The sequence below is a fragment of the Salmo salar genome, chromosome ssa17 (assembly GCF_905237065.1).
Source record: "Salmo salar chromosome ssa17, Ssal_v3.1, whole genome shotgun sequence".
In the NCBI taxonomy this organism is placed as follows: domain Eukaryota; kingdom Metazoa; phylum Chordata; class Actinopteri; order Salmoniformes; family Salmonidae; genus Salmo; species Salmo salar.
Window position 1 is genome coordinate 75448034 of NC_059458.1, and position 24487 is coordinate 75472520.

The following is a 24487-nucleotide window of genomic DNA, read 5'->3' on the forward strand; positions in this document are numbered from 1 at the left end:
AGTAGTTAACATGCTGACTGTGTGTGTACAGGTCAGACAGTAGTTAACATGCTGACTGTGTGTGTACAGGTCAGACAGTAGTTAACATGCTGACTGTGTGTGTACAGGTCAGACAGTAGTTAACATGCTGACTGTGTGTGTACAGGTCAGACAGTAGTTAACATGCTGACTGTGTGTATGCAGGTCAGACAGTAGTTAACATGCTGACTGTGTGTGTGCAGGTCAGAGACAGTAGTTAACATGCTGACTGTGTGTGTACAGGTCAGAGACAGTAGTTAACATGCTGACTGTGTGTGTACAGGTCAGAGACAGTAGTTTACATGCTGACTGTGTGTGTACAGGTCAGAGACAGTAGTTAACATGCTGACTGTGTGTGTGCAGGTCAGACAGTAGTTAACATGCTGACTGTGTGTGTGCAGGTCAGACAGTAGTTAACATGCTGACTGTGTGTGTGCAGGTCAGAGACAGTAGTTAACATGCTGACTGTGTGTGTACAGGTCAGACAGTAGTTAACATGCTGACTGTGTGTGTACAGGTCAGAGACAGTAGTTAACATGCTGACTGTGTGTGTACAGGTCAGAGACAGTAGTTAACATGCTGACTGTGTGTGTACATGTCAGAGACAGTAGTTAACATGCTGACTGTGTGTGTACAGGTCAGAGACAGTAGTTAACATGCTGACTGTGTGTGTACAGGTCAGACAGTAGTTAACATGCTGACTGTGTGTGTACATGTCAGAGACAGTAGTTAACATGCTGACTGTGTGTGTACAGGTCAGAGACAGTAGTTAACATGCTGACTGTGTGTGTACAGGTCAGACAGTAGTTAACATGCTGACTGTGTGTGTACAGGTCAGAGACAGTAGTTAACATGCTGACTGTGTGTGTACATGTCAGAGACAGTAGTTAACATGCTGACTGTGTGTGTACAGGTCAGAGACAGTAGTTAACATGCTGACTGTGTGTGTACAGGTCAGACAGTAGTTAACATGCTGACTGTGTGTGTACAGGTCAGAGACAGTAGTTAACATGCTGACTGTGTGTGTACAGGTCAGAGACGGTGGTGGAGAGGATGCTGTGTAACTGGATGTCCATCTGTCTGTATCAGTTCCTCAGGGTGAGACGCACCTCATTGATTCAAACCTCTCTCTCTCTCTCTCTCTCTCTCTCTCTCTCTTTCTCTTTCTCTTTCTCTTTCTCTTTCTCTCTCTCTCTCTCTCTCTCTCTCTCTCTCTCTCTCTCTTTCTCTTTCTCTTTCTCTCTCTCTCGCCCCGCAATTTCTTCTGTTTTAGATGAAATGTTCCTATTGATTTTTGGATTAAAGCGCTCTTTAAACAATCAGTCATGTGTGACAGTGAACATGGAGCTGTATCTTCAGTAATTACACTGAGAGAATGGTCTCATTAGTACTGCTGAGCTCACTCCCCTCTCTCTGTGTGTGTGCGCGCATCTTCACTTTGTGTGTGTAGGACTCTGCGGGAGAGCCCCTATACAAGCTGTTCAAGGCCATCAAGCACCAGGTAGAGAAGGGTCCAGTGGACGCTAAGATGAAGAAGGCCAAGTACACTCTGAACGACACGGGACTCCTAGGGGACGACGTGGAGTACTGCGTCCTGGTGAGTACACTCTGAACGACACGGGACTCCTAGGGGACGACGTGGAGTACTGCGTCCTAGTGAGTACACTCTGAACGACACGGGGCTCCTAGGGAACAACGTGGAGTACTGCGTCCTGGTGAGTACACTCTGAACGATACGGGACTCTTAGGGGACGACGTGGAGTACTGCATCCTGGTGAGTACACTCTGAACGACACGGGACTCTTAGGGGACGACGTGGAGTACTGCGTCCTGGTGAGTACACTCTGAACGACACGGGGCTCCTAGGGGACGACGTGGAGTACTGCGTCCTGGTGAGTACACTCTGAACGACACGGGGCTCTTAGGGGACGACGTGGAGTACTGCGTCCTGGTGAGTACACTCTGAACGACACGGGGCTCCTAGGGAACGACGTGGAGTACTGCGTCCTAGTGAGTACACTCTGAACGACACGGGGCTCTTAGGGGACGACGTGGAGTACTGCGTCCTAGTGAGTACACTCTGAACGACACGGGACTCTTAGGGGACGACGTGGAGTACTGCGTCCTGGTGAGTACACTCTGAACGACACGGGGCTCCTAGGGAACGACGTGGAGTACTCCGTCCTGGTGAGTACACTCTGAACGACACGGGGCTCCTAGGGAACGACGTGAAGTACTGCATCCTGGTGAGTACACTCTGAACGACACGGGACTCCTAGGGGACGACGTGGAGTACTGCGTCCTGGTTACTACACACTGTACCGCACCGCTCAAAGAATTACAAATAATAGAAGAGATATTCCTATCTGAAGCACCTCTCCATGGTGGGTGAAGCAGCAGACATTTTGAGTGAACTGGATTCTCCAGCTATAACCACTCTACTACCGATTTGTAATTCTACGACACAAGCCCTCAATACAAGAACACTGGCTCTCTTATCAAGTCTAACCATCTGCTCTGGCTCCTGCGATCTAGTCCTAATGCCCTCTACTCACACTGGTACCTGCTCCTCTATGGATGATCTCACTCTGTGTATTATTGTGATGCGTACGTGACCCAGGACACGTAGTGAGGTCCTGGGTCTGTAGATGTCTGTGGACTGTAGATGTCCACTAACATCACATGGAATGGAATAATGACTTTGAGCAGAGTGTCTCAGAGCTCAGTGAGGACAGAGAGAGAGAGAGAGCATTGAGAGAGAGAGAGCATTGAGAGAGAGAGAGCATTGAGAGAGAGAGAGCATTGAGAGAGAGAGCATTGAGAGAGAGAGAGCATTGAGAGAGAGAGAGAGCATTGAGAGAGAGAGAGAGCATTGAGAGAGAGAGAGAGCATTGAGAGAGAGAGAGAGCATTGAGAGAGAGAGCATTGAGAGAGAGAGAGAGCATTGAGAGAGAGCATTGAGAGAGAGCATTGAGAGAGAGAGAGCATTGAGAGAGAGAGAGCATTGAGAGAGAGAGAGCATTGAGAGAGAGAGAGCATTGAGAGAGAGAGCATTGAGAGAGAGAGAGAGCATTGAGAGAGAGAGAGAGCATTGAGAGAGAGAGAGAGCATTGAGAGAGAGAGAGAGCATTGAGAGAGAGAGCATTGAGAGAGAGAGCATTGAGAGAGAGAGCGAGAGCATTGAGAGAGAGAGCGAGAGCATTGATTGAGAGCATTGAGAGAGAGAGAGCATTGATTGAGAGCATTGAGAGAGAGCGAGCATTGAGAGAGAGCGAGCATTGAGAGAGAGCGAGCATTGAGAGAGAGAGAGAGCATTGAGAGAGAGAGAGAGCATTGAGAGAGAGAGCATTGAGAGAGAGAGAGAGCATTGAGAGAGAGCATTGAGAGAGAGAGAGCATTGAGAGAGAGAGAGCATTGAGAGAGAGAGAGCATTGAGAGAGAGAGCATTGAGAGAGAGAGCATTGAGAGAGAGAGCATTGAGAGAGAGCATTGAGAGAGAGAGAGAGCATTGAGAGAGAGAGAGAGCAGAGAGAGAGAGAGAGAGCATTGAGAGAGAGAGCATTGAGAGAGAGAGCATTGAGAGAGAGAGCATTGAGAGAGAGAGCGAGAGCATTGAGAGAGAGAGCGAGAGCATTGATTGAGAGCATTGAGAGAGAGAGAGCATTGATTGAGAGCATTGAGAGAGAGCGAGCATTGAGAGAGAGCGAGCATTGAGAGAGAGCGAGCATTGAGAGAGAGCGAGCATTGAGAGAGAGCGAGCATTGAGAGAGAGCGAGCATTGAGAGAGAGAGAGCATTGAGAGAGAGAGAGCATTGAGAGAGAGAGAGAGAGAGAGCATTGAGAGAGAGAGAGAGAGCATTGAGAGAGAGAGAGAGAGCATTGAGAGAGAGAGAGAGCATTGAGAGAGAGAGAGGGGGAGAGAGAGAGAGAGGGGGAGAGAGAGAGAGAGGGGGAGAGAGAGGGGGAGAGAGAGAGGGAGAGAGAGAGCATTGAGAGAGAGCATTGAGAGAGAGCATTGAGAGAGCATAGAGAGAGAGAGAGAGCATAGAGAGAGAGCATAGAGAGAGCATAGCGAGAGAGAGAGCATAGAGAGAGAGAGAGCATAGAGAGAGAGAGAGAGAGAGCATAGAGAGAGAGAGCATAGAGAGAGAGAGAGCATAGAGAGAGCATCGAGAGAGGGCGAGAGAGCGAGCGTTGAGCGAGCGAGAGACAGAGAGCGCATAGAGAGAGGGTGAGAGAGCGAGCGTTGAGAGAGCGAGAGAGAGAGAGCGAGAGAGAGACGGGGAGCGAGAGAGAGACGGGGAGCGAGAGAGAGACGGGGAGCGAGAGAAAGACGGGGAGCGAGAGAGAGACGGGGAGCGAGACGGAGAGAGAGACGGAAAGAGAGAGACGGGGAGAGAGAGAGACGGGGAGAGAGAGAGACGGGAGAGAGAGAGACGGGGAGAGAGAGAGACGGGGAGAGAGAGAGACGGGGAGAGAGAGACGGGGAGAGAGAGAGACGGGGAGCGAAACGGAGAGCGAGAGAGCGAGACGGAGAGAGCGAGACGGAGAGCGAGAGAGCGAGACGGAGAGAGAGAGAGACGGAGAGAGAGAGAGACGGAGAGAGAGAGAGACGGAGAGAGCGAGACGGAGAGAGCGAGAGAGAGACGGAGAGAGAGAGAGAGAGACGGAGAGAGAGAGAGAGAGACGGAGAGAGAGAGAGAGAGACGGAGAGAGAGAGAGCGTGCGAGCGAGAGTGCGAGCGAGAGTGCGAGAGTGCGAGCGAAGTGCGGCAGCGAAAAGTCGGCGGCGAAAGTGCGGCGGCGGACGCGTGCGAGAGTGCGGCGAGAAGTGCGGCGAGGCGGCTTGAAGTCTGCGGAGTGGCGAGTGAGCGAGAGTGCGAGAGTCGCGGCGGAAGTGCGGCGAAGTGCGAAGCGGAAGTGCGGCGAAGTGCGGCGAAAGGCGAAGTGCGGCAGCGTGCGAAAGTCTGCGGAAGGCGAAGTCGCGGCGGCGTCGGGAAGTCCGGCGAAGTCGGGCGGCGTGCGGCAGGAAGAGAAAAGTGCGAGCGGCGAGAAGAAAGTGCAGCAGCGGCGAAGAAAAAAAGTGCGCGGCAGAAGAAATCGACGAGCGGCGAGAAGAAAGTGCGGCGAAGAGAAAGTGCAGCGAAGAAAGTCGGCGGCGAGAGAAAATCGGCGGCGAGAGAAAGTCGGCGGCGCGAAAAGTGCGGCGGCGAAGAAAGTCGCGGCAGCGGGAGAAAATCGCGCGAGCGGCGAAAGAAATCGCGGCGGCGGCGGGTGCGCCGCGGCGAGCGGAAGGCGCGGCGGGAAGAAAGTGCGGCGAAGAGAGGAGTGCGACGAGAAAGCGAAAAGTGAAGAAAGTGCGGCGAGGAAAGTGAGAAAGTGCGGCGGAAAGTGCAGCGGCGAAAGTCTGCGGCGAAAGTCGGGAGAGAGAGTGCGGCGCGAAGTGCGGCGGAAGTCGCGAGCGAGAGAAAGTGCGAGAGAGTGCGAGCGGCGAAGTGCGGGCGAAAGTGCGGCGAGAAAGTGCGGCGAAAGTGCGGCGGGGAAGGCGGCGAAGAAAAGTGCGAGCGGCGGAAGTGCGGCGTCGGCAGCGGGAAAGTGCGGCGGAAGTGCGGCGTCGCGGCGGCGAAGTGCGGCGAAGCGCCGGCGAAAATGCGGCGAAGTCGCGGCGTGCGGCAGCAGCGTGCGGCAGCGGCGGAAGTGCGAAGAAAGTGCAGCGGCGGAGGCTGGCGGCGGAAGCGGCGAGAAATCCGAGCGAAAGTGACGAGTGCGAAAGAAGAAAGTGCGGCGAGAGAAAGTGCGAGAAGAGAAAGTCCGGGGAGAAAGTGCGGCGAAAGAAAGTGCGGCGAGAGAGAGAAGTGCGGCGAGAGTGCGCGGCGAAATGCGGGGAAGGCGGCAGCGAACGGGATGGGCGGCGGGAAGTCGGGAGTCGCAGGGCGGCGGAAGTCCGGCGGAAGTGCGGCGGCGAAGTGGCGGAATCGGCGAGTCGGCGAGGCGGCCGGCGGAAGTCGCGGGAGTGCGCGGCGAGAGCGGCGGCGAATGCCGAGTGCGGCGGAAGCGGGGGAGAAGCGGCGAAAGAAAGTCGGCGAAGCGAAAGCGGGAGAGAAAGGGGCGAAGAGAAGTCTACGGCGAAGTGCGAGAATGCCGGCGAGGCGAAAAGCGGAGAGAGAAAGTGCGGCGAAAGCGGAGGAAAGGCGAGAAGAGAGTGCGCGCGAGCGCGGGGAGGGCGTAGTGGCGGAGCGGGGCGGCGAGCGCGGCGAGCGCGGGTGCGAGGCGGCTGCGAGTGCGAAATCGGGCGTGCGAAGGCGCGAGTGCGGCAGTGGGCGAAAAGCCGACGAAGGCGGTCGGCGAGTGGCGGCGGAAGTGCGAGTCGAGAGAAGTCTGGGCGGAAGAGCCCAAGAGAAATGCGCGAGAATGGCGCGGCGGAAAATGCGGCGCGAAAGTGCGGCGAAGTGCGGCGGGGCAAGCGGAAATGCGGGAACGCGGAGGGCGAACGCACGTCGGCAGAAAAGTCGGGGGAAGTCGCGGCGAGCAGCGGGCGGCGGCGGCGAAGTGAGAAATAGCGTGCGGCGGCAGCGAAGAAAGTGCGGCAAGCGGGCGGCGAGAAATGCGGCGAAAGAAAGTGAGAGTGCGGCGGAAAGTGAGAAAGATTTGCGGCGAAGAGTGCGGCGGGAATGCGGCGGGAAGTGCGGCGAGAGAGTGCGGCGGCGAGTGCGAGCGGAAGTGCGCGCAAGTGCGGCGGGAGCGAAGTGGCGAGGAGTGCGGCGAGCGGCGAAGGAGCGGCGAAGTGCGGCGAGAGTGCGGCGGCGAAGCGGGCGTGCGGCGGCGAAGTCCGCGGCGAGAGTGCGGCGTGCGGCGGCGAACGCGGCGAGAGTGCGGCGAAAGTCGGGGAAGGCGGCGGCGATGCAGCGTCGCGGCAGCGAGCGACGTGCGGGGGGAGAAGTGGGGCGGGAGTGGGACGAAGCGGCGGAGGACGGCGAAGTGCGGCGAAGAGAAGAAAGTGCAGAAAGGCGGGAAAAGAGAAAGTGCGGCGAAGTGCGCGGCGGCGGAAGTGCGGCGATGCAGCGGCGGAGTCGCGAGTGCGGCGGCGTCGAAGTGCGGCAGGCGGGGAAGTCCGGCGGCCGGAGTCGCGGCGAAGTCGGGCGGGAATGCGGCGGAGTGCGGCGGCGGGAGTGCGGCGGAAGTGCGGGGCGAGTGCGGCGAACAGCGAAGCGCGCGGCGAAGGCGGCGGAAGCGGCGGGGGCGGCGAGGCAGAGCGGGAGAGAGTGCGGCGAGAGAGTGCGGCGAGGCGGAAAGCGGCGGAAAGCGGCGAGAGAAAGTGCGGCGAAGTGCGAAGTCGGCGAGGCGAAAGCGGCGAGAGAGAAAAGTGCGAGGAAGAAAGTGCGGCGAGAGAGAGAAAGTGGAGAGAGTGCGGAGTGCGGCGGCGAAAATGCGGCGGCGAAGTGCGGCGGCGTGCGGAAAGTGCGGCGGCGGCGGAAGTGGCGGCGTGCGGAAAGTCGCGGCGGCGTGAGAAGGGGCGAGCGAGTGCGGTAGCGGCGTCGCGAAGTGCGAAGTGGAAGTGCGTCGAGTGCGAAGTGCGGGAAAGTCAGCGAGGCGAGGGCGAAATCCGCGGCGAAGTGCGCGAAGTCGAAAGTGCGGCGAAGTGCGGAAGTGCGGCGGCGAAAGTGCAGCGGCGAGAGAAATGCGGCGAGAAAGTGCACGGCGAGAAAGTGCGAGAGAAAGTGCAGCGGCGAGAAAGTCTGGGGAAGTGGGGGCGGAAAGGGCGAAGTGCGGAGCGAGCGAAGAAATGCGGGCGAGAGGTGGCGGGGGAAAGTGGCGGCGAGAAGGCGAGAGAAAGTGCGGGGAGAGAAGTCCGCGAGAGAGTGCGCGAGCGAAGAAACGGCGGCGAAAATGGCGAGAGAAAGTGCCGGAGAGAAAGTGGCGGCGAGAAAGTGCGAGAAGTGCGGAAGAAAGTGCGGCGAGAAAGTGGGGAGAGAGTGGCGGCGAAGAAAAGTGCGAAGAAAATCGGCGGCGAGAAAGTGCGGCGGCGAAGAGAAGCGGCGAGAAAGTGCGGCGGCGGCGAGAAGAAATCGCGGCGGCGAGAAAGTGCGAGCCCGAGCGAGAGAGTGCGGCAGCGGCGAGAGAGTGCGGCGGCGAGAAAATGCGGCGAGCGAGAGAGTGCGAGCGAGCGAGCGAGAGCGTGCGAGCGAGCGTGCGTGCGTGCGAGCGAGAGCGAGCGAGAGAGCGAGTTCAATAAGGAGCAGAGACAGGCTAGAGGTAAATGTTTCCATCAGACTCCACTGATAAGGTTGAGAGACGGAGAGAGAGAGAGAGCTCAATAAGGAGCAGAGACAGGCTAGAGGTAAATGTTTCCATCAGACTCCACTGATAAGGTTGAGAGACGGAGAGAGAGAGAGCTCAATAAGGAGCAGAGACAGGCTAGAGGTAAATGTTTCCATCAGACTCCACTGATAAGGTTGAGAGACGGAGAGAGAGAGAGCTCAATAAGGAGCAGAGACAGGCTAGAGGTAAATGTTTCCATCAGACTCCACTGATAAGGTTGAGAGACGGAGAGAGAGAGGCTCAATAAGGAGCAGAGACAGGCTAGAGGTAAATGTTTCCATCAGACTCCACTGATAAGGTTGAGAGACGGAGAGAGAGAGAGCTCAATAAGGAGCAGAGACAGGCTAGAGGTAAATGTTTCCATCAGACTCCACTGATAAGGTTGAGAGACGGAGAGAGAGAGAGCTCAATAAGGAGCAGAGACAGGCTAGAGGTAAATGTTTCCATCAGACTCCACTGATAAGGTTGAGAGACGGAGAGAGAGAGAGCTCAATAAGGAGCAGAGACAGGCTAGAGGTAAATGTTTCCATCAGACTCCACTGATAAGGTTGAGAGACGGAGAGAGAGAGAGAGCTCAATAAGGAGCAGAGACAGGCTAGAGGTAAATGTTTCCATCAGACTCCACTGATAAGGTTGAGAGACGGAGAGAGAGAGAGCTCAATAAGGAGCAGAGACAGGCTAGAGGTAAATGTTTCCATCAGACTCCACTCATAAGGTTGAGAGACGGAGAGAGAGAGAGCTCAATAAGGAGCAGAGACAGGCTAGAGGTAAATGTTTCCATCAGACTCCACTGATAAGGTTGGTGTAACGGACCCTGTAATATGATTGGCTCTCATAATGGACCCTCTAATATGATTGGGTTTCGTAACGGACCCTGTAATATGATTGGCTCTCGTAATTGACTTCTGTGAAAACAGCGTGTCATCATCTGGATGAGAAATCAGCTCAGTGATTTATGGGAAAACTGATAGAGAGAGACATCATGTTTCACGTCTTCTCTCCCCATGCTGTTTTTCATTCATTTAGGCAATAAACCCTATTTTAGTCCAATAATCAATACACACAAGGCAAATTCATCTACAGAATGCTGTTTTAGACAGCTGTACCCAACATGTTGCTATCATCTACCAAAACAAATGGGTGTGACCTAATCATGAGGTCAGTGTGATTCTGGATGATAGATGATTGACAGCTGTGTGTGTCCAACCAGACCCTGCAGGTGCTGGTGCACGGGGAGGGACCAGACGTGACGCCGGTGAAGGTGCTAAACTGTGACACCATCTCTCAGGTGAAGGAGAAGATCATTGAACAGGTGTACCGCAACCTGCCCTACTCACAGAGACCCAAGGTGGACAGTGTTGCTCTGGGTGAGAACACACGGTTCTACTACTGTTATCCTGTGCTAAGAGTTGGGGGAACAACCATGAGTTTCATGTTTTTGCATGTACGTTAGTCTACATACAGTTGAAGTCGGAAGTTTACATACACTTAGGTTGGCGTCATTAAAACTCTTTTTTCAACCACTCCACAGATCTCTTGTTAACAAACTATAGTTTTGGCAAGTCTGTTCGGACATCTACTTTGTGCATGACACAAGTAATTTTTCAAACAATTGTTTACAGACAGATTATTTCACTTATAATTCACTGTATCACAATTCCAGTGGGTCAGAAGTTTACATACACTAAGTTGACTGTGCCTTTAAACAGCTTGGAAAATTCCAGAAAATGATGTCATGGCTTTAGAAGCTTCTGATAGGCTAATTGACATCATTTGAGTCAATTGCCTTTTTGCAGTGCCTTTTTGCTTGACATCATGGGAAAATCAAAAGAAATCAGCCAAGCCCTTAGAAAAAAATTGTGGACCTCCACAAGTCTGGTTCATCCTTGGCAGCAATTTCCAAATGCCTGAAGGTACCACGTTCATCTGTACAAACAATATTACACAAGTATAAACACCATGGGACCACACAGAAGTCATACCGCTCAGGAAGGAGACGCGTTCTGTCTCCTAGAGATGAACGTACTTTGGTACGAAAAGTGCAAATAAATCCCAGAACAACAGCAAAGGACCTTGTGAAGATGCTGGAGGAAACAGGTACAAAAGTATCTATATCCACAGTAAAACAAGTCCTATATCGACATAACCTGAAAGCCTGCTCAGCAAGGACATTTCACATTCTTAAAATAAAGTGGTGATCCTAACTGACCTAAGACAGGGAATTTTTACTAGGATTAAATGTCAGGAATTGTGAAAAACTGAGTTTAAATTATTTGGCTAAGGTGTATGTAAACTTCTGACGTGAACTGTAGGTTTCAGTAATATTGTAATGTTAAGGTGCACTTCCCACCCTGTCCACAGAGTGGCGTCCTGGCTCTACAGGGCAGATTCTGTCAGACATGGACCTGACGTCACAGAAGGAGGGCAGGTGGAAGAGACTCAACACCCTGGCACATTACAACGTGAGTGGTTGTCTGAGGACTTCAGCCTTGTATTCGTGTTCTGTCTGAATAGCTTCTCAGCATACTGTGTAGTTAATGTGAATATCTGTCAGTGCTGGCTGGCTTTATTCATTAACGCTGAATTGTTCCTGGGCTTCAGATGTGTAAAGTTGAGCATGCCAGATATTCCATTGAAATGTTGGCTTTTGCTATTTCACAGTTTTAATGAAACTATGTGAAACGCCAACTATATGTTTATGTACTGTGTTAACTATACAGAAAGTATTCAGACCCCTTGACTTATTCTAAAATGGTTTAAATAATAAAAAAATGCTAAAATACCCCAAACAATCTACACACAATATCCCGTAATGACAAAGCGTAAACAGTTTTTAAAAACATTTTTGAACATTTGTATGTGTGTGTGTGTGTGTGTGTGTGTGTGTGTGTGTGTGTGTGTGTGTAAAGTTTATTTATTTGAATACCTTATTTACATAAGTATTCAGACCCTTTGCTATGAGTCTCGAAATTGAGCTCAGGTGCATCCTGTTTCCATTGATCATCCTTGAGATGTTTCTACAACTTGATTGGAGTCCACCTGTGGTAAGTTCAATTGATTAGACACGATTTGGAAAGGCACACTCCTGTTTATATAAGGTCACACAGTTGACAGTGCATGTCAGAGCAAAAACTAAGCCATGAGGTCTAAGAAATTGTCTATAGAGCTCCGAGACAGGATTGTGTCGAGGCACAGATCTGAGGAAGGGTACCAGGGAAAAAAAAATATGCAGCATTGAAGGTCCCCAAGAACACATTGGCCAAACTGAGCAATCGGGGAGAAGGGCCTGACAGAGCTACGTAGTTCCTCTGTGGAGATGGGAGAACCTTCCAGAAGGACAATCAGGCCTTTATGGTAGATTGGCCAGACAGAACCACTCCTCCGTAAAAGGCACATGACAGCCCACTTGGAGTTTGCCAAAAGACACCTAAAGGACTCTCAGATCATGAGAAACAAGATTCTCTGGTCTGATGAAACCAAGATAGCATTCATGCCAAAGAGTTCAAAGTGTCACGTCTGGAGGAAACCGGGGTGCCATCCCTTCGGTGAAGCATTGTGGCAGCATCATGCTGCAGGGATGTTTCTCAGCGGCATGGACTGGGAGACTAGTCAGGATCGAGGGGAAGATGAATGGAGCAAAGTACAGAGAGATCCTGGATGAAAACCTGCTCCAGAGCGCTCAGGACCTCAAACTAGGGCAACAACAACCCTAAGCACACAGCCAAGACAACATAGGAGTGGCTTCGGAACAAGTTTCAATGTCCTTGAGTGGCCTAGCCAGAGCCTGGACTTGAACCCGATCGAACATCTCTGGAGAGAACCGAAAATATATGTGGTACTGTGTTGACTATATGTGGTATGGTGATGACTATATGTGTTACGGTGTTGACTATTTGTGGTACGGTGTTGACTATTTGTGGTACGGTGTTGACTATTTGTGGTACGGTGTTGACTATATGTGGTACGGTGTTGACTATATGTGGTACGGTGTTGACTATATGTGGTACGGTGTTGACTATATGTGGTACGGTGTTAACTATATGTGGTACGGTGTTAACTATATGTGGTACGGTGCTAACTATATGTGGTACGGTGTTAACTATATGTGGTACTGTGTTAACTATATGTGGTACGGTGTTAACTATATGTGGTACTGTGTTAACTATATGTGGTACGGTGTTAACTATATGTGGTACGGTGTTAACTATATGTGGTACGGTGTTAACTATATGTGGTACGGTGTTAACTATATGTGGTACTGTGTTAACTATATGTGGTACTGTGTTGACTATGTGTGGTACGGTGTTGACTATGTGTGGTACTATGTATGGTGTTAACTATATGTGGTATGGTGTTGACTATATGTGGTACTATGTGTGGTACGGTGTTGACTATATGTGGTATGGTGATCACTATATCTGGCGGCAGGTAACCTAGTGGTTAGAGCATTGGGCTAGTAACCAAAAGGTTGCTAGATCGAATCCCTGAGCTGACAAGGTAAAAATCTGTCATTCTGCCCCTGAACAAGGCAGTTAACCCACTATTCCTAGGCCATCATTGAAAATAGGAATTTGTTCTTAATTGACTTGCCTAGTTAAATAAAGGTAAAAATAAAATTCTTAAATGCAAGAAGTTTGGAACCACCAAGACTCTTCCGAGAGCTGGCCGCCCAGCCAAACTGAGCAGTCGGGGGAGAAGGGCCTTGTTCAGGGAGGTGTCCAAGAATCCGTAAAATATATATAGTTAAATAAAGGTAAAATAAAAAAGACATTTGTGGTACAGTGTTAACTATATGTGGTACTGTGTTAACTAAACTCAGCAAAAAAAGAAAAGTACTCACTGTCAACTGTGTTTATTTTCCGTAAACTTAACATGTGTAAATATTTGTATGAACATAAGATTAAACAACAGACATAAACTGAACAAGTTCCACAGACATGTGACTAACAGAAATGGAATAATGTGTCCCTGAACAAAGGTAGGGTCAAAATCAAAAGTAACAGTCAGTATCTGGTGTGGCCACCAGCTGCATTAATTACTGCAGTGCATTTCCTCCTCATGGACTGCACCAGATTTGCCAGTTCTTGCTGTGAGATGTTACCCCACTCTTCCACCAAGGCACCTGCAAGTTCCCGGACATTTCTGGGGGGAATGGCCCTAGCCCTCACCCTCCGATCCAACACGTCCCAGATGTGCTCAATGGGATTTAGATCTGTTCTCTTTGCTGGCCATGGCAGAACACTGACATTCCTGTCTTGTAGGAAATCACGCACAGAACGAGCAGTATGACTGGTGGCATTGTCATGCTGGAGGGTCATGTCAGGATGAGCCTGCAGGAAGGGTACCACATGAGGGAGGAGGATGTCTTCCCTGTAACGCACAGCGTTGAGATTGCCTGCAAAACATCAAGCTCAGTCCGATGATGTTGTGACACACCGCCCCAGACCATGATGGACCCTCCACCTCCAAATCGATCCCGCACCGAGTACAGGCCTCTGTGTAACGCTCATTCCTTCAACGATAAACGCGAATCCGACCAAGAGCACTTTTCGCCAGTCCTGTCAGGTCCAGCGACGCTGGGTTTGTGCCCATAGGCGATGTTGTTGCCGGTGATGCCTGGTGAGGACCTGCCTTACAACAGGCCTACAAGCCCTCAGTCCAGCCTCTCTCCCCCTACTGAGGACAGTCTGAACACTGATGGAGGGATTGTGCGTTCCTGGTGTAACTCGGGCAGTTGTTGTTGCCATCATGTACCTGTCCCGCAGGTGTGATGCTCGGATGTACCGATCCTGTGCAGGTGTTACACGTGGCCTGCCACTGCGAGGACGATCAGCACTCCGTCCTGTCTCCCTGTAGCACTGTCTTAGGCGTCTCACAGTACGAACATTGCAATATATTGCCCGGGCCACATCTGCAGTCCTCATGCCTCCTTGCAGCATGCCTAAGGCACGTTCACGCAGATGAGCAGGGACCCTGGGCATCTTTATTTTGGTGTTTTTCAGAGTCGGTAGTCAGTGTCCTTAGTTTTCATAACTGTGACCTTAATTGCCTACCGTCTGTAAGCTGTTAGTGTCTTAGCATCCGTTCCACAGGAGCATGTTCATTAATTGTTTATGGTTCATTGAACAAGCATGGGAAACTGTGTTTAAACCCTTTACAATGAAGATCTGTGAAGTTATTTAGATTTTGACGAATTATCTTTGAAAAACAGGGTCCTGAAAAAGGGACGTTTATTTTTTTGCTGAGTTTATATGTGGCACGGTACTGTGTTAACTATATGTGGTACTGTGTTAACTATATGTGGCACGGTACTGTGTTAACTATATGTGGTACTGTGTTAACTATATGTGGTACTGTGTTAACTATATGTGGTACTGTGTTAACTATATGTGGTACTGTGTTAACTATATGTGGTACTGTATTAACTATATGTGGTACTGTGTTAACTATATGTGGTACTGTGTTAACTATATGTGGCACGGTACTGTGTTAACTATATGTGGCACGGTACTGTGTTAACTATATGTGGCACGGTACTGTGTTGACTATATGTGGTACTGTGTTGACTATATGTGGTACGGTGTTAACTATATGTGGTACGGTGTTAACTATATGTGGTACTGTGTTAACTATATGTGGTACTGTACTGTGTTAACTATATGTGGTACGGTGTTAACTATATGTGGTACTGTGTGTTTCAGGTGAGAGACAATGCCACGCTGGTGCTGTCCAGAGTGCTTTACACCCATCGCCAGTTCTACCAGAACCAGGACAGCCATGAAGAAAGTGAGTCCGATTTTATTATATCCTCAGTATGTTATCCCTAGGCACAGATCTAGGATCAGCCTACCTGTCCTCCAATCCTAACCTTATTTATAAGGGTGGGTAATGCGCTACTGACTTCTCAACTTTGGGTCGTGTTCATTATGGCCAAACATTTTGCAAGAGGAAACAAAAAAGAGTTGAGGTAGTCCCACCCTGTTTGAGTCTGTTATCTTCTGTTTGATGCCCACTGAACATGTCCATGGTGTCCCTGTAGAAAACGCCCTGTTGGAAGATGACAAGGTGTTCCACCTGGTGCGGCCAGCAGACGAGCTGGATGAGGTCAAATCTAAGAGAGGAAGTTTGAAGGCCAAGGCCACGACTAAAGCCATCGCTGAGATCTACCTGACACGCCTGCTCTCTGTCAAGGTCAGTCTGATAACTACACTACCTACAGCTGTTATAGCACTACGTATAGCACTACTAACAGTTATAGTACTACATATAGCAGTTATAATAGGGTTATAACACCTTTAGCACAGTGCAGAATTACTCCTACATTACTGATTTGACCCGGAACATGTAGAAGATGTAGCACTGATTGGGTGGGTGGACAGGAGACACACTGATTGGGTGGGGGGACAGGAGACACACTGATTGGGTGGGGGGACAGGAGACACACTGATTGGGTGGGTGGGTGTACTTAATGTGAGCTGATGTTTTATCCGTGTCTGTCAGATACTGTCTACCTCATATGATATGTGGTTGTCCCACCTAGCTATCTTAAGATGAAGTCGCTCTGGATATGTCATACTGTGTGTGTCCTAATGTGTGTGTGTCCTCGGTGTGTTGCAGGGTACTCTGCAGCAGTTTGTGGATGATTTCTTCCGCAGTGTGTTGTGTTCTGGAGCGGTGGTTCCTCCTGCTGTTAAATACTTCTTTGACTTCCTGGATGAGCAGGCTCTTAAACACGACAACGTTGAGGAGGAGACCGTCCATATCTGGAAGACCAACAGGTACACACACACACGGACACAAAAACACACACGCATATGAACACTACACACACACACATATGCATGCACGTAACCACACGCACAGATGTGCACACTGTATACACACAATAGTTCGCTACCTCCAACCTTCTTCTACACTTGACTGCTTCTCACCGTGTTGAAGTCCTAGGGTCTGACTTTTCCTCCTTACCGTGTTGTAGTCCTATGGTCTGACTCCTTACCGTGTTGTAGTCCTATGGTCTGACTCCTTACCGTGTTGTAGTCCTAGGGTCTGTCTCCTCCTCACCGTGTTGTAGTCCTAGGGTCTGTCTCCTCCTCACCGTGTTGTAGTCCTAGGGTCTGACTTTTCCTCCTTACCGTGTTGTAGTCCTATGGTCTGACTCCTTACCGTGTTGTAGTCCTAGGGTCTGACTCCTTACCGTGTTGTAGTCCTAGGGTCTGACTTTTCCTCCTTACCGTGTTGTAGTCCTAGGGTCTGACTCCTTACCGTGTTGTAGTCCTAGGGTCTGACTCCTTACCGTGTTGTAGTCCTAGGGTCTGACTCCTTACCGTGTTGTAGTCCTAGGGTCTGACTCCTTACTGTGTTGTAGTCCTAGGGTCTGACTCCTTACTGTGTTGTAGTCCTAGGGTCTGACTCCTTACCGTGTTGTAGTCCTTGGGTCTGACTCCTTCTTACCGTGTTGTAGTCCTAGGGTCTGACTCCTTCTTACCGTGTTGTAGTCCTAGGGTCTGACTCCTCCTCACCGTGTTGTAGTCCTAGGGTCTGACTCCTTACCGTGTTGTAGTCCTAGGGTCTGTCTCCTCCTCACCGTGTTGTAGTCCTAGGGTCTGTCTCCTCCTCACCGTGTTGTAGTCCTAGGGTCTGTCTCCTCCTCACCGTGTTGTAGTCCTAGGGTCTGTCTCCTCCTCACTGTGTTGTAGTCCTAGGGTCTGTCTCCTCCTCACCGTGTTGTAGTCCTAGGGTCTGACTCCTTCTTACCGTGTTGTAGTCCTAGGGTCTGTCTCCTCCTCACCGTGTTGTAGTCCTAGGGTCTGTCTCCTCCTCACCGTGTTGTAGTCCTAGGGTCTGACTCCTCCTCACCGTGTTGTAGTCCTAGGGTCTGTCTCCTCCTCACCGTGTTGTAGTCCTAGGGTCTGACTCCTTACCGTGTTGTAGTCCTAGGGTCTGTCTCCTCCTCACCGTGTTGTAGTCCTAGGGTCTGTCTCCTCCTCACCGTGTTGTAGTCCTAGGGTCTGTCTCCTCCTCACTGTGTTGTAGTCCTAGGGTCTGTCTCCTCCTCACTGTGTTGTAGTCCTAGGGTCTGACTCCTCCTTACCGTGTTGTAGTCCTAGGGTCTGACTCCTTCTTACCGTGTTGTAGTCCTAGGGTCTGACTTTTCCTCCTTACCGTGTTGTAGTCCTAGGGTCTGACTCCTTACCGTGTTGTAGTCCTAGGGTCTGTCTCCTCCTCACCGTGTTGTAGTCCTAGGGTCTGTCTCCTCCTCACCGTGTTGTAGTCCTAGGGTCTGTCTCCTCCTCACCGTGTTGTAGTCCTAGGGTCTGTCTCCTCCTCACTGTGTTGTAGTCCTAGGGTCTGTCTCCTCCTCACCGTGTTGTAGTCCTAGGGTCTGACTCCTTCTTACCGTGTTGTAGTCCTAGGGTCTGTCTCCTCCTCACCGTGTTGTAGTCCTAGGGTCTGACTCCTTCTTACCGTGTTGTAGTCCTAGGGTCTGTCTCCTCCTCACTGTGTTGTAGTCCTAGGGTCTGTCTCCTCCTCACCGTGTTGTAGTCCTAGGGTCTGACTCCTTACCGTGTTGTAGTCCTAGGGTCTGTCTCCTCCTCACCGTGTTGTAGTCCTAGGGTCTGTCTCCTCCTCACCGTGTTGTAGTCCTAGGGTCTGTCTCCTCCTCACTGTGTTGTAGTCCTAGGGTCTGTCTCCTCCTCACCGTGTTGTAGTCCTTGGGTCTGACTCCTTCTTACCGTGTTGTAGTCCTTGGGTCTGACTCCTTCTTACCGTGTTGTAGTCCTAGGGTCTGACTCCTTCTTACCGTGTTGTAGTCCTAGGGTCTGACTCCTTCTTACCGTGTTGTAGTCCTAGGGTCTGACTCCTTCTTACCGTGTTGTAGTCCTTGGGTCTGACTCCTCCTTACCGTGTTGTAGTCCTTGGGTCTGACTCCTTCTTACCGTGTTGTAGTCCTTGGGTCTGACTCCTTCTTACAGAGGTCTAGGCCTAGGGTCTGACTGTCTTACCTCCCCTGAAACCCCTGGAAGTTATCAGAGTGAATTATTGAACTCCTGTTAATGGGAACTATTAAATATAGATACTGCTTGTGATGTATATTGGATTGACAGGTGGGGACGAGTGGCAGAGTAAGAGCTGTAGTCAGGATGAGGAGATGAAAGACTGAATTCATTAGACTCTAGAGACGTCTCTCTCACTATCCATCGTCTCCTCTTTCACTCACTAACTCTTTCTTCCCCTGTTTCTCCCTGTTTCTCTTCTCTCTCTCTCTCTCTCTCTCTCTCTCTCTCTCTCTCTCTCTCTCTCTCTCTCTCTCTCTCTCTCAATAAGAGGTTTGAGGGAGAGAAAGTAAGACCTTGAGCGGGAGAGTGAGCATCCAGCGAACAAATATAAATTGTTAATGAGGCTATAGCTCGATGTGACCTGGAGGATAAGACACTCTCTCTCTCACAGACAGACCGTAGAGTCATTAGGAATTCACTGGACCAAGGCTGATTCAGAGGTAGATGGAGATCAGATGACCCCTGTAGGCTCCTCCAGTCAGCGTTTTAATAACACAGCTCTCGTCCTTCTCAAAGGATTAGGATCACATCACTGTACCAGGATTTCTTTTAGGACTGAGGCAGCTTTATTAGGCTTTATTCAGCCTTACTCACACCTGGTTAGTTGTGCTTTCCTGGGTTGACTTAAGATGTCTGGGTTTGAGTGACTCAGCTTGTCTGTGAGGTAGAAGGAAAAGGGATCTGTTATCTTGTTAAATTAGAATGGAAGGAGTTGGCTTTTAGTTTGGACAACCTGCAACTGTTTCACCTTGCTCTCATGCTGGGTTGCTCGGTGTGTGTGTGTGTGTGTGTTGGTGTGTATACTAATGTGTGTGTTCTGTATCCCCAGCCTGCCCATGCGTTTCTGGGTGAACATCCTGAAGAACCCTCACTTCATCTTTGACGTGCACGTGACGGAGGTGGTGGACGCGTCGCTGTCCGTCATCGCTCAGACCTTCATGGACGCCTGCACCAAGACGGAACACAAACTGAGCCGGGAATCTCCCAGCAACAAGCTGCTCTATGCAAAGGAGATCTCCACCTATAAGAAGATGGTGGACGAGTGAGTTCTCTCATATTCTTCCCTTTTCATGATTGACTGCCTATCAAATGAGCCGATACTGCAGTACTCTTGGCCAATATAGAGAATAGGTTGCAGTCAGAACACACCAGAAGTACTACTGTCTCTTCTAGTGCATCAGAAACAACACAGGGGATAGGTTGTAGGACCTGGCAGCCAATCAGACATCTCATCTCTCTATCATTCTGTCTCTCCTCAGTTACTACAAGGGAATCAAGCAGATGGTCCCAGTCAGTGATCAGGACATGAACACACACCTGGCTGAGGTGTCCAGGGTACGTACCAAGTGACCTCACATCTGCTTGTGTGTGGGCAGTCTTCTATTGCATCATCAGAATACAACAATAAGGTTCATCCTTCCTTCTTTGTGCTCTCCAGGAACACACAGACACGCTGAATACCCAGGCAGCCTTGCACCAGCTCTACCAGTATGCCAGCAAATACTATGACGGGGTAAAAACCTTAGGACTCACTTCCTTGTTTGGAGGTTTGAAGGCCCTATCCACTTGGTTAAGAACCTTAGGACTCACTTCCTTGTTTGGAGGTTTGAAGGCCCTATCCACTTGGTTAAGAACCTTAGGACTCACTTCCTTGTTTGGAGGTTTGAAGGCCCTATCCACTTGGTTAAGAACCTTAGGACTCACTTCCTTGTTTGGAGGTTTGAAGGCCCTATCCACTTGGTTAAGAACCTTAGGACTCACTTCCTTGTTTGGTGGTTTGAAGGCCTTATCCTCTTGGTTGACTACCTCTGCATTGTCTCTATGTCCTGTAGGAAATTAGACAAATTAATGTCACTTGCTGTTGCAGGAAAATCTGTTTACCACTGTCTCTTCTGTGTCCTCTCTCATTTTTCCCCTCCCTCCCTCCCTCCAGATCATCCAGTCTTTAGATGAGGACCCAGCCGCCCAGAGTAAACAGCTGACCCTGCGGCTGCAGCAGATAGCCGCCGCCCTCGAGAACAAAGTCACCGACCTTTAACCTCTGACCCCAAGAGAGAGGGGGGAGGAGCTATGGGACCACTCTGTAGACCAAGATGAGGGGGACCAGAGACTGAGGCAGACTTCAGACTATTACAGCATCAACCATGAAGAGTTACACATATCTCTTCCCCTTAGAGACATGAGAAACTGTGGGAAACTATTGTGTTTTGGCGAAAATACTTGTGAAGGAGCAGAGCTACTGGGCCAAAGTGGGACTGGATGATCCCTAATCTATCTGTCTCCCTCTCTCTCTCTGACTCTATGGATCATATAGACTGTATGAGCAAGGGCCTACAGTATAGTCCCTGAGTGAGCTAGCAAACTGTAAACCCAGCCTATAGTATAGTCCCTGAGTGAGCTAGCAGACTGTAAACCCAGCCTATAGTATAGTCCCTGAGTGAGCTAGCAGACTGTAAACCCAGCCTATATTATAGTCCCTGAGTGAGCTAGCAGACTGTAAACCCAGCCTACAGTATAGTCCCTGAGTGAGCTAGCAGACTGTAAACCCAGCCTACAGTATAGTCCCTGAGTGAGCTAGCAGACTGTAAACCCAGCCTACAGTATAGTCCCTGAGTGAGCTAGCAGACTGTAAACCCAGCCTACAGTATAGTCCCTGAGTGAGCTAGCAGACTGTAAACCCAGCCTACAGTATAGTCCCTGAGTGAGCTAGCAGACTGTAAACCCAGCCTACAGAGGATATACGGTACACCACCACTGACCAACCATAGCAACTATACCTGTCAGTCTCATGATATACAACCTGGTGTTGATGACTTACAGCTTGTACAGATAATCAGATGTTTAATGTGCTCCAGAGTAGACCAGAGTTAGGAGAGTAGTGTTGTATGTAAATATATTTTTATGGCACAGGCTTTATGCAAAAGACGCTTTACATACCAAGATGAAATTATTTTTTAAAAGGATGGATGGGCACAATATGTTTGTTAATTTGTGTTTTTAAAACATTTCTAGAAGCGAAGAAGCAGGGTGTTCCATGATGTCATATCCTGTGTTTAATTGATTGGTTGCTTACTGTGTAATCTGCATTGCCATTGGCTAGTTATGACTGGTTAATCATGTTGTTCTAAAAATGGCCGAACTTTGTTTTTGTCATGATTTGTATTAGACTAAAAGATGAAGCACATTCATACTGTACCATTGATATCAACGTCTCACTGAAACTAACTGGTGGACCAAGTTAGAGCTGTCACCTGTTAGGCTTTGGCTTGACTAAGTGCCAATACACAGTAGAGCTGAAGTTGAACATCTCATTTTTATACAAGAAATAAACCATTTGCCTTCATTTTTCCATCGTGAGTCCAGAAATAGTACATATGTGGATAGATGAATCAGGGTTCTGTTAATCTGAAATGTAACCACTTTAGCTCAATGCTGATAGTATATCATGTTTGCTGGTATGTGTTATGCCATAATTGTTTTTCTGTATAATTTTTTTAAACAGTTTATTTCAAAATGGCTCTTATTGTCATTGTAGACCATTGCCTGTGTGTGAAACATGAGACTAGATATTGAAAAGAGAAATGCTAAAATGATCATTACATATGTATATAATTGAATGGTACTTTTATAAATCATTGAGCTGTGAACCACCATGACTTGTGGAAGTTGTCAACAGTACTGGTACTGCCTTTATCTAGTGATCCCTGTCACAACTGTCAATTCTTCTGAAACCATTTCAATGGATTTCAAACATCATCCTTAAATCATTTGCCAAATAGTTTTCACGTCGTCATCAGCTCGTTTGTTTTATCTGCTATGCAACTGCTTCATCATTTTGAATCACTCCTCAAATATATTTTAATACTAAACCAATGTGTTGATGTGTTGTCATCCTGAAGCTATAGGGGGGTAGATGAATAGAATGTATATATGGTACATGATGTGTTGTCATCCTGAAGCTATAGGGGGGTAGATGAATAGAATTTATATATGGTACATGATGTGTTGTCATCCTGAAGCTATAGGGGGGGTAGATGAATAGAATGTATATATGGTACATGATGTGTTGTCATCCTGAAGCTATAGGGGGGTAGATGAATAGAATGTATATATGGTACATGATGTGTTGTCATCCTGAAGCTATAGGGGGTAGATGAATAGAATTTATATATGGTACATGATGTGTTGTCATCCTGAAGCTATAGGGGGTAGATGAATATAATTTATATATGGTACATGATGTGTTGTCATCCTGAAGCTATAGGGGGGTAGATGAATATAATTTATATATGGTACATGGTGTGTTGTCATCCAGAAGCTATAGGGGGGTAGATGAATATAATTTATATATGGTACATGATGTGTTGTCATCCTGAAGCTATAGGGGGTAGATGAATAGAATTTATATATGGTACATGATGTGTTGTCATCCTGAAGCTATAGGGGGGTAGATGAATAGAATTTATATATGGTACATGATGTGTTGTCATCCTGAAGCTATAGGGGGGTAGATGAATAGAATTTATATATGGTACATGATGTGTTGTCATCCTGAAGCTATAGGGGGGTAGATGAATAGAATTTATATATGGTACATGATGTGTTGTCATCCAGAAGCTATAGGGGGGTAGATGAATAGAATGTCTCTATGGTACATGATGTGTTGTCATCCTGAAGCTATAGGGGGTAGATGAATAGAATTTATATATGGTACATGATGTGTTGTCATCCTGAAGCTATAGGGGAGTAGATGAATAGAATGTCTATATGGTACATGATGTGTTGTCATCCTGAAGCTATAGGGGGGTAGATGAATAGAATGTCTCTATGGTACATGATGTGATGCTGCATATATCCTCACATACTGACCTGGTGATGTATTTAATGTGCATCCCAAATGTTCCTTATATGTGCGCTACCTTTGACCAGGGCAAGCGGGGCCCCCAAAAAAGTGCACTATAAAGGCAATAGTGGTATTTGGGGCGCTACCTAAGTGTGTCTGAGTTCATCTGAGCATTGTTAGGTTGCTCCTTACTGCGTTCACCACTCATAGGGTCAAATGGGGACACTTGTGCAACTCTCTGATAAATATTGATGCGTCTTTTGAATTGAAATTCGAGTCTTTCCTCAACTACAGGATTAGTCTCAGTTCATCTGAGGATGCTGGGTTCTCCTTGCTTGCCAGCTATATGGGTGAATGAGGACTAATCCTAATATGGGATATGACTTAGCACCTAACTCAGACACTTGGATGAATGAGGACTAATCCTAATATGGGATATGACTTAGCACCTAACTCAGACACTTGGATGAATGAGGACTAATCCTAATATGGGATATGATTTAGCACCTAACTCAGACACTTGGATGAATGAGGACCAATCCTAATATGGGATATGACTTAGCACCTAACTCAGACACTTGCACAACTCTGTCATGAATATTAACAGGAATTGAGAGGGAATTGTGAGACTTTCCTCAGGTTGTGATTAGTCTCAGAACCCCTCGGTTACCATAGCAGGTGGCTATGACTGAGAATACATCTCAAACGGCACCCTATTCCCTATAGGGCCCTGGTAAAAAAATGTAAAAGTAGTGCCCTATATAGGGAATAGTGTGCCTAGGGGGTAGATGGCATCAGCAGACTGTCTGGTGTTGCTATGGCTGCCAGTCGCATACCCAGTCTCTGCCCACTCTAGAGGACCCACACCAGCCAGACAGACGGACACAGCAGGGGAACTCCTTTGATCTGTAATTACAACCAGACTGCACAAGTCATCACGGACTGACTCATTTATGCATTCTCTTTTTCATTTTCTTTGTCACTTTCTCTCTTGTTCTCCATGGTTCTTTCTCACTCTTCTCTTATGTATGTCCCTCTCGTTCTCTCTCCTCTCTCGTTCTCTCTCCTCTCTCGTTCTCTCTCCTCTCTCGTTCTCTCTCCTCTCTCGTTCTCGCTCCTCTCTCGTTCTCGCTCCTCTCTCGTTCTCTCTCTCTCGTTCTCTCTCTCCTCTCTCGTTCTCTCCTCTCTCGTTCTCTCTTCTCGTTCTCTCTCTCGTTCTCGGTTCTCGTTCTCTCTCTCTCGTTCTC

General features: G+C 49.1%; 1 protein-coding gene across 2 annotated transcripts in view; it reads left to right on the forward strand.

The window, feature by feature from the left end:
• LOC106576570 (plexin-B2) overlaps positions 1-22270 on the forward strand; it is a 280227-nt gene extending 257957 nt beyond the window's left edge. For both annotated transcript variants that reach the window (XM_045700160.1, XM_045700159.1), the window contains 11 exons: positions 1050-1116; positions 1469-1615; positions 9547-9703; positions 10698-10798; positions 15038-15122; positions 15376-15527; positions 15954-16114; positions 19227-19439; positions 19657-19732; positions 19836-19910; positions 20331-22270. In XM_045700160.1, coding sequence (XP_045556116.1) covers positions 1050-1116; positions 1469-1615; positions 9547-9703; positions 10698-10798; positions 15038-15122; positions 15376-15527; positions 15954-16114; positions 19227-19439; positions 19657-19732; positions 19836-19910; positions 20331-20435 — 1339 coding nt within the window. In that variant the 3' untranslated portion in view covers positions 20436-22270. The remainder of the gene's footprint in view (positions 1-1049; positions 1117-1468; positions 1616-9546; positions 9704-10697; positions 10799-15037; positions 15123-15375; positions 15528-15953; positions 16115-19226; positions 19440-19656; positions 19733-19835; positions 19911-20330) is intronic.
• The last annotated feature ends 2217 nt before the right edge of the window (positions 22271-24487 follow it).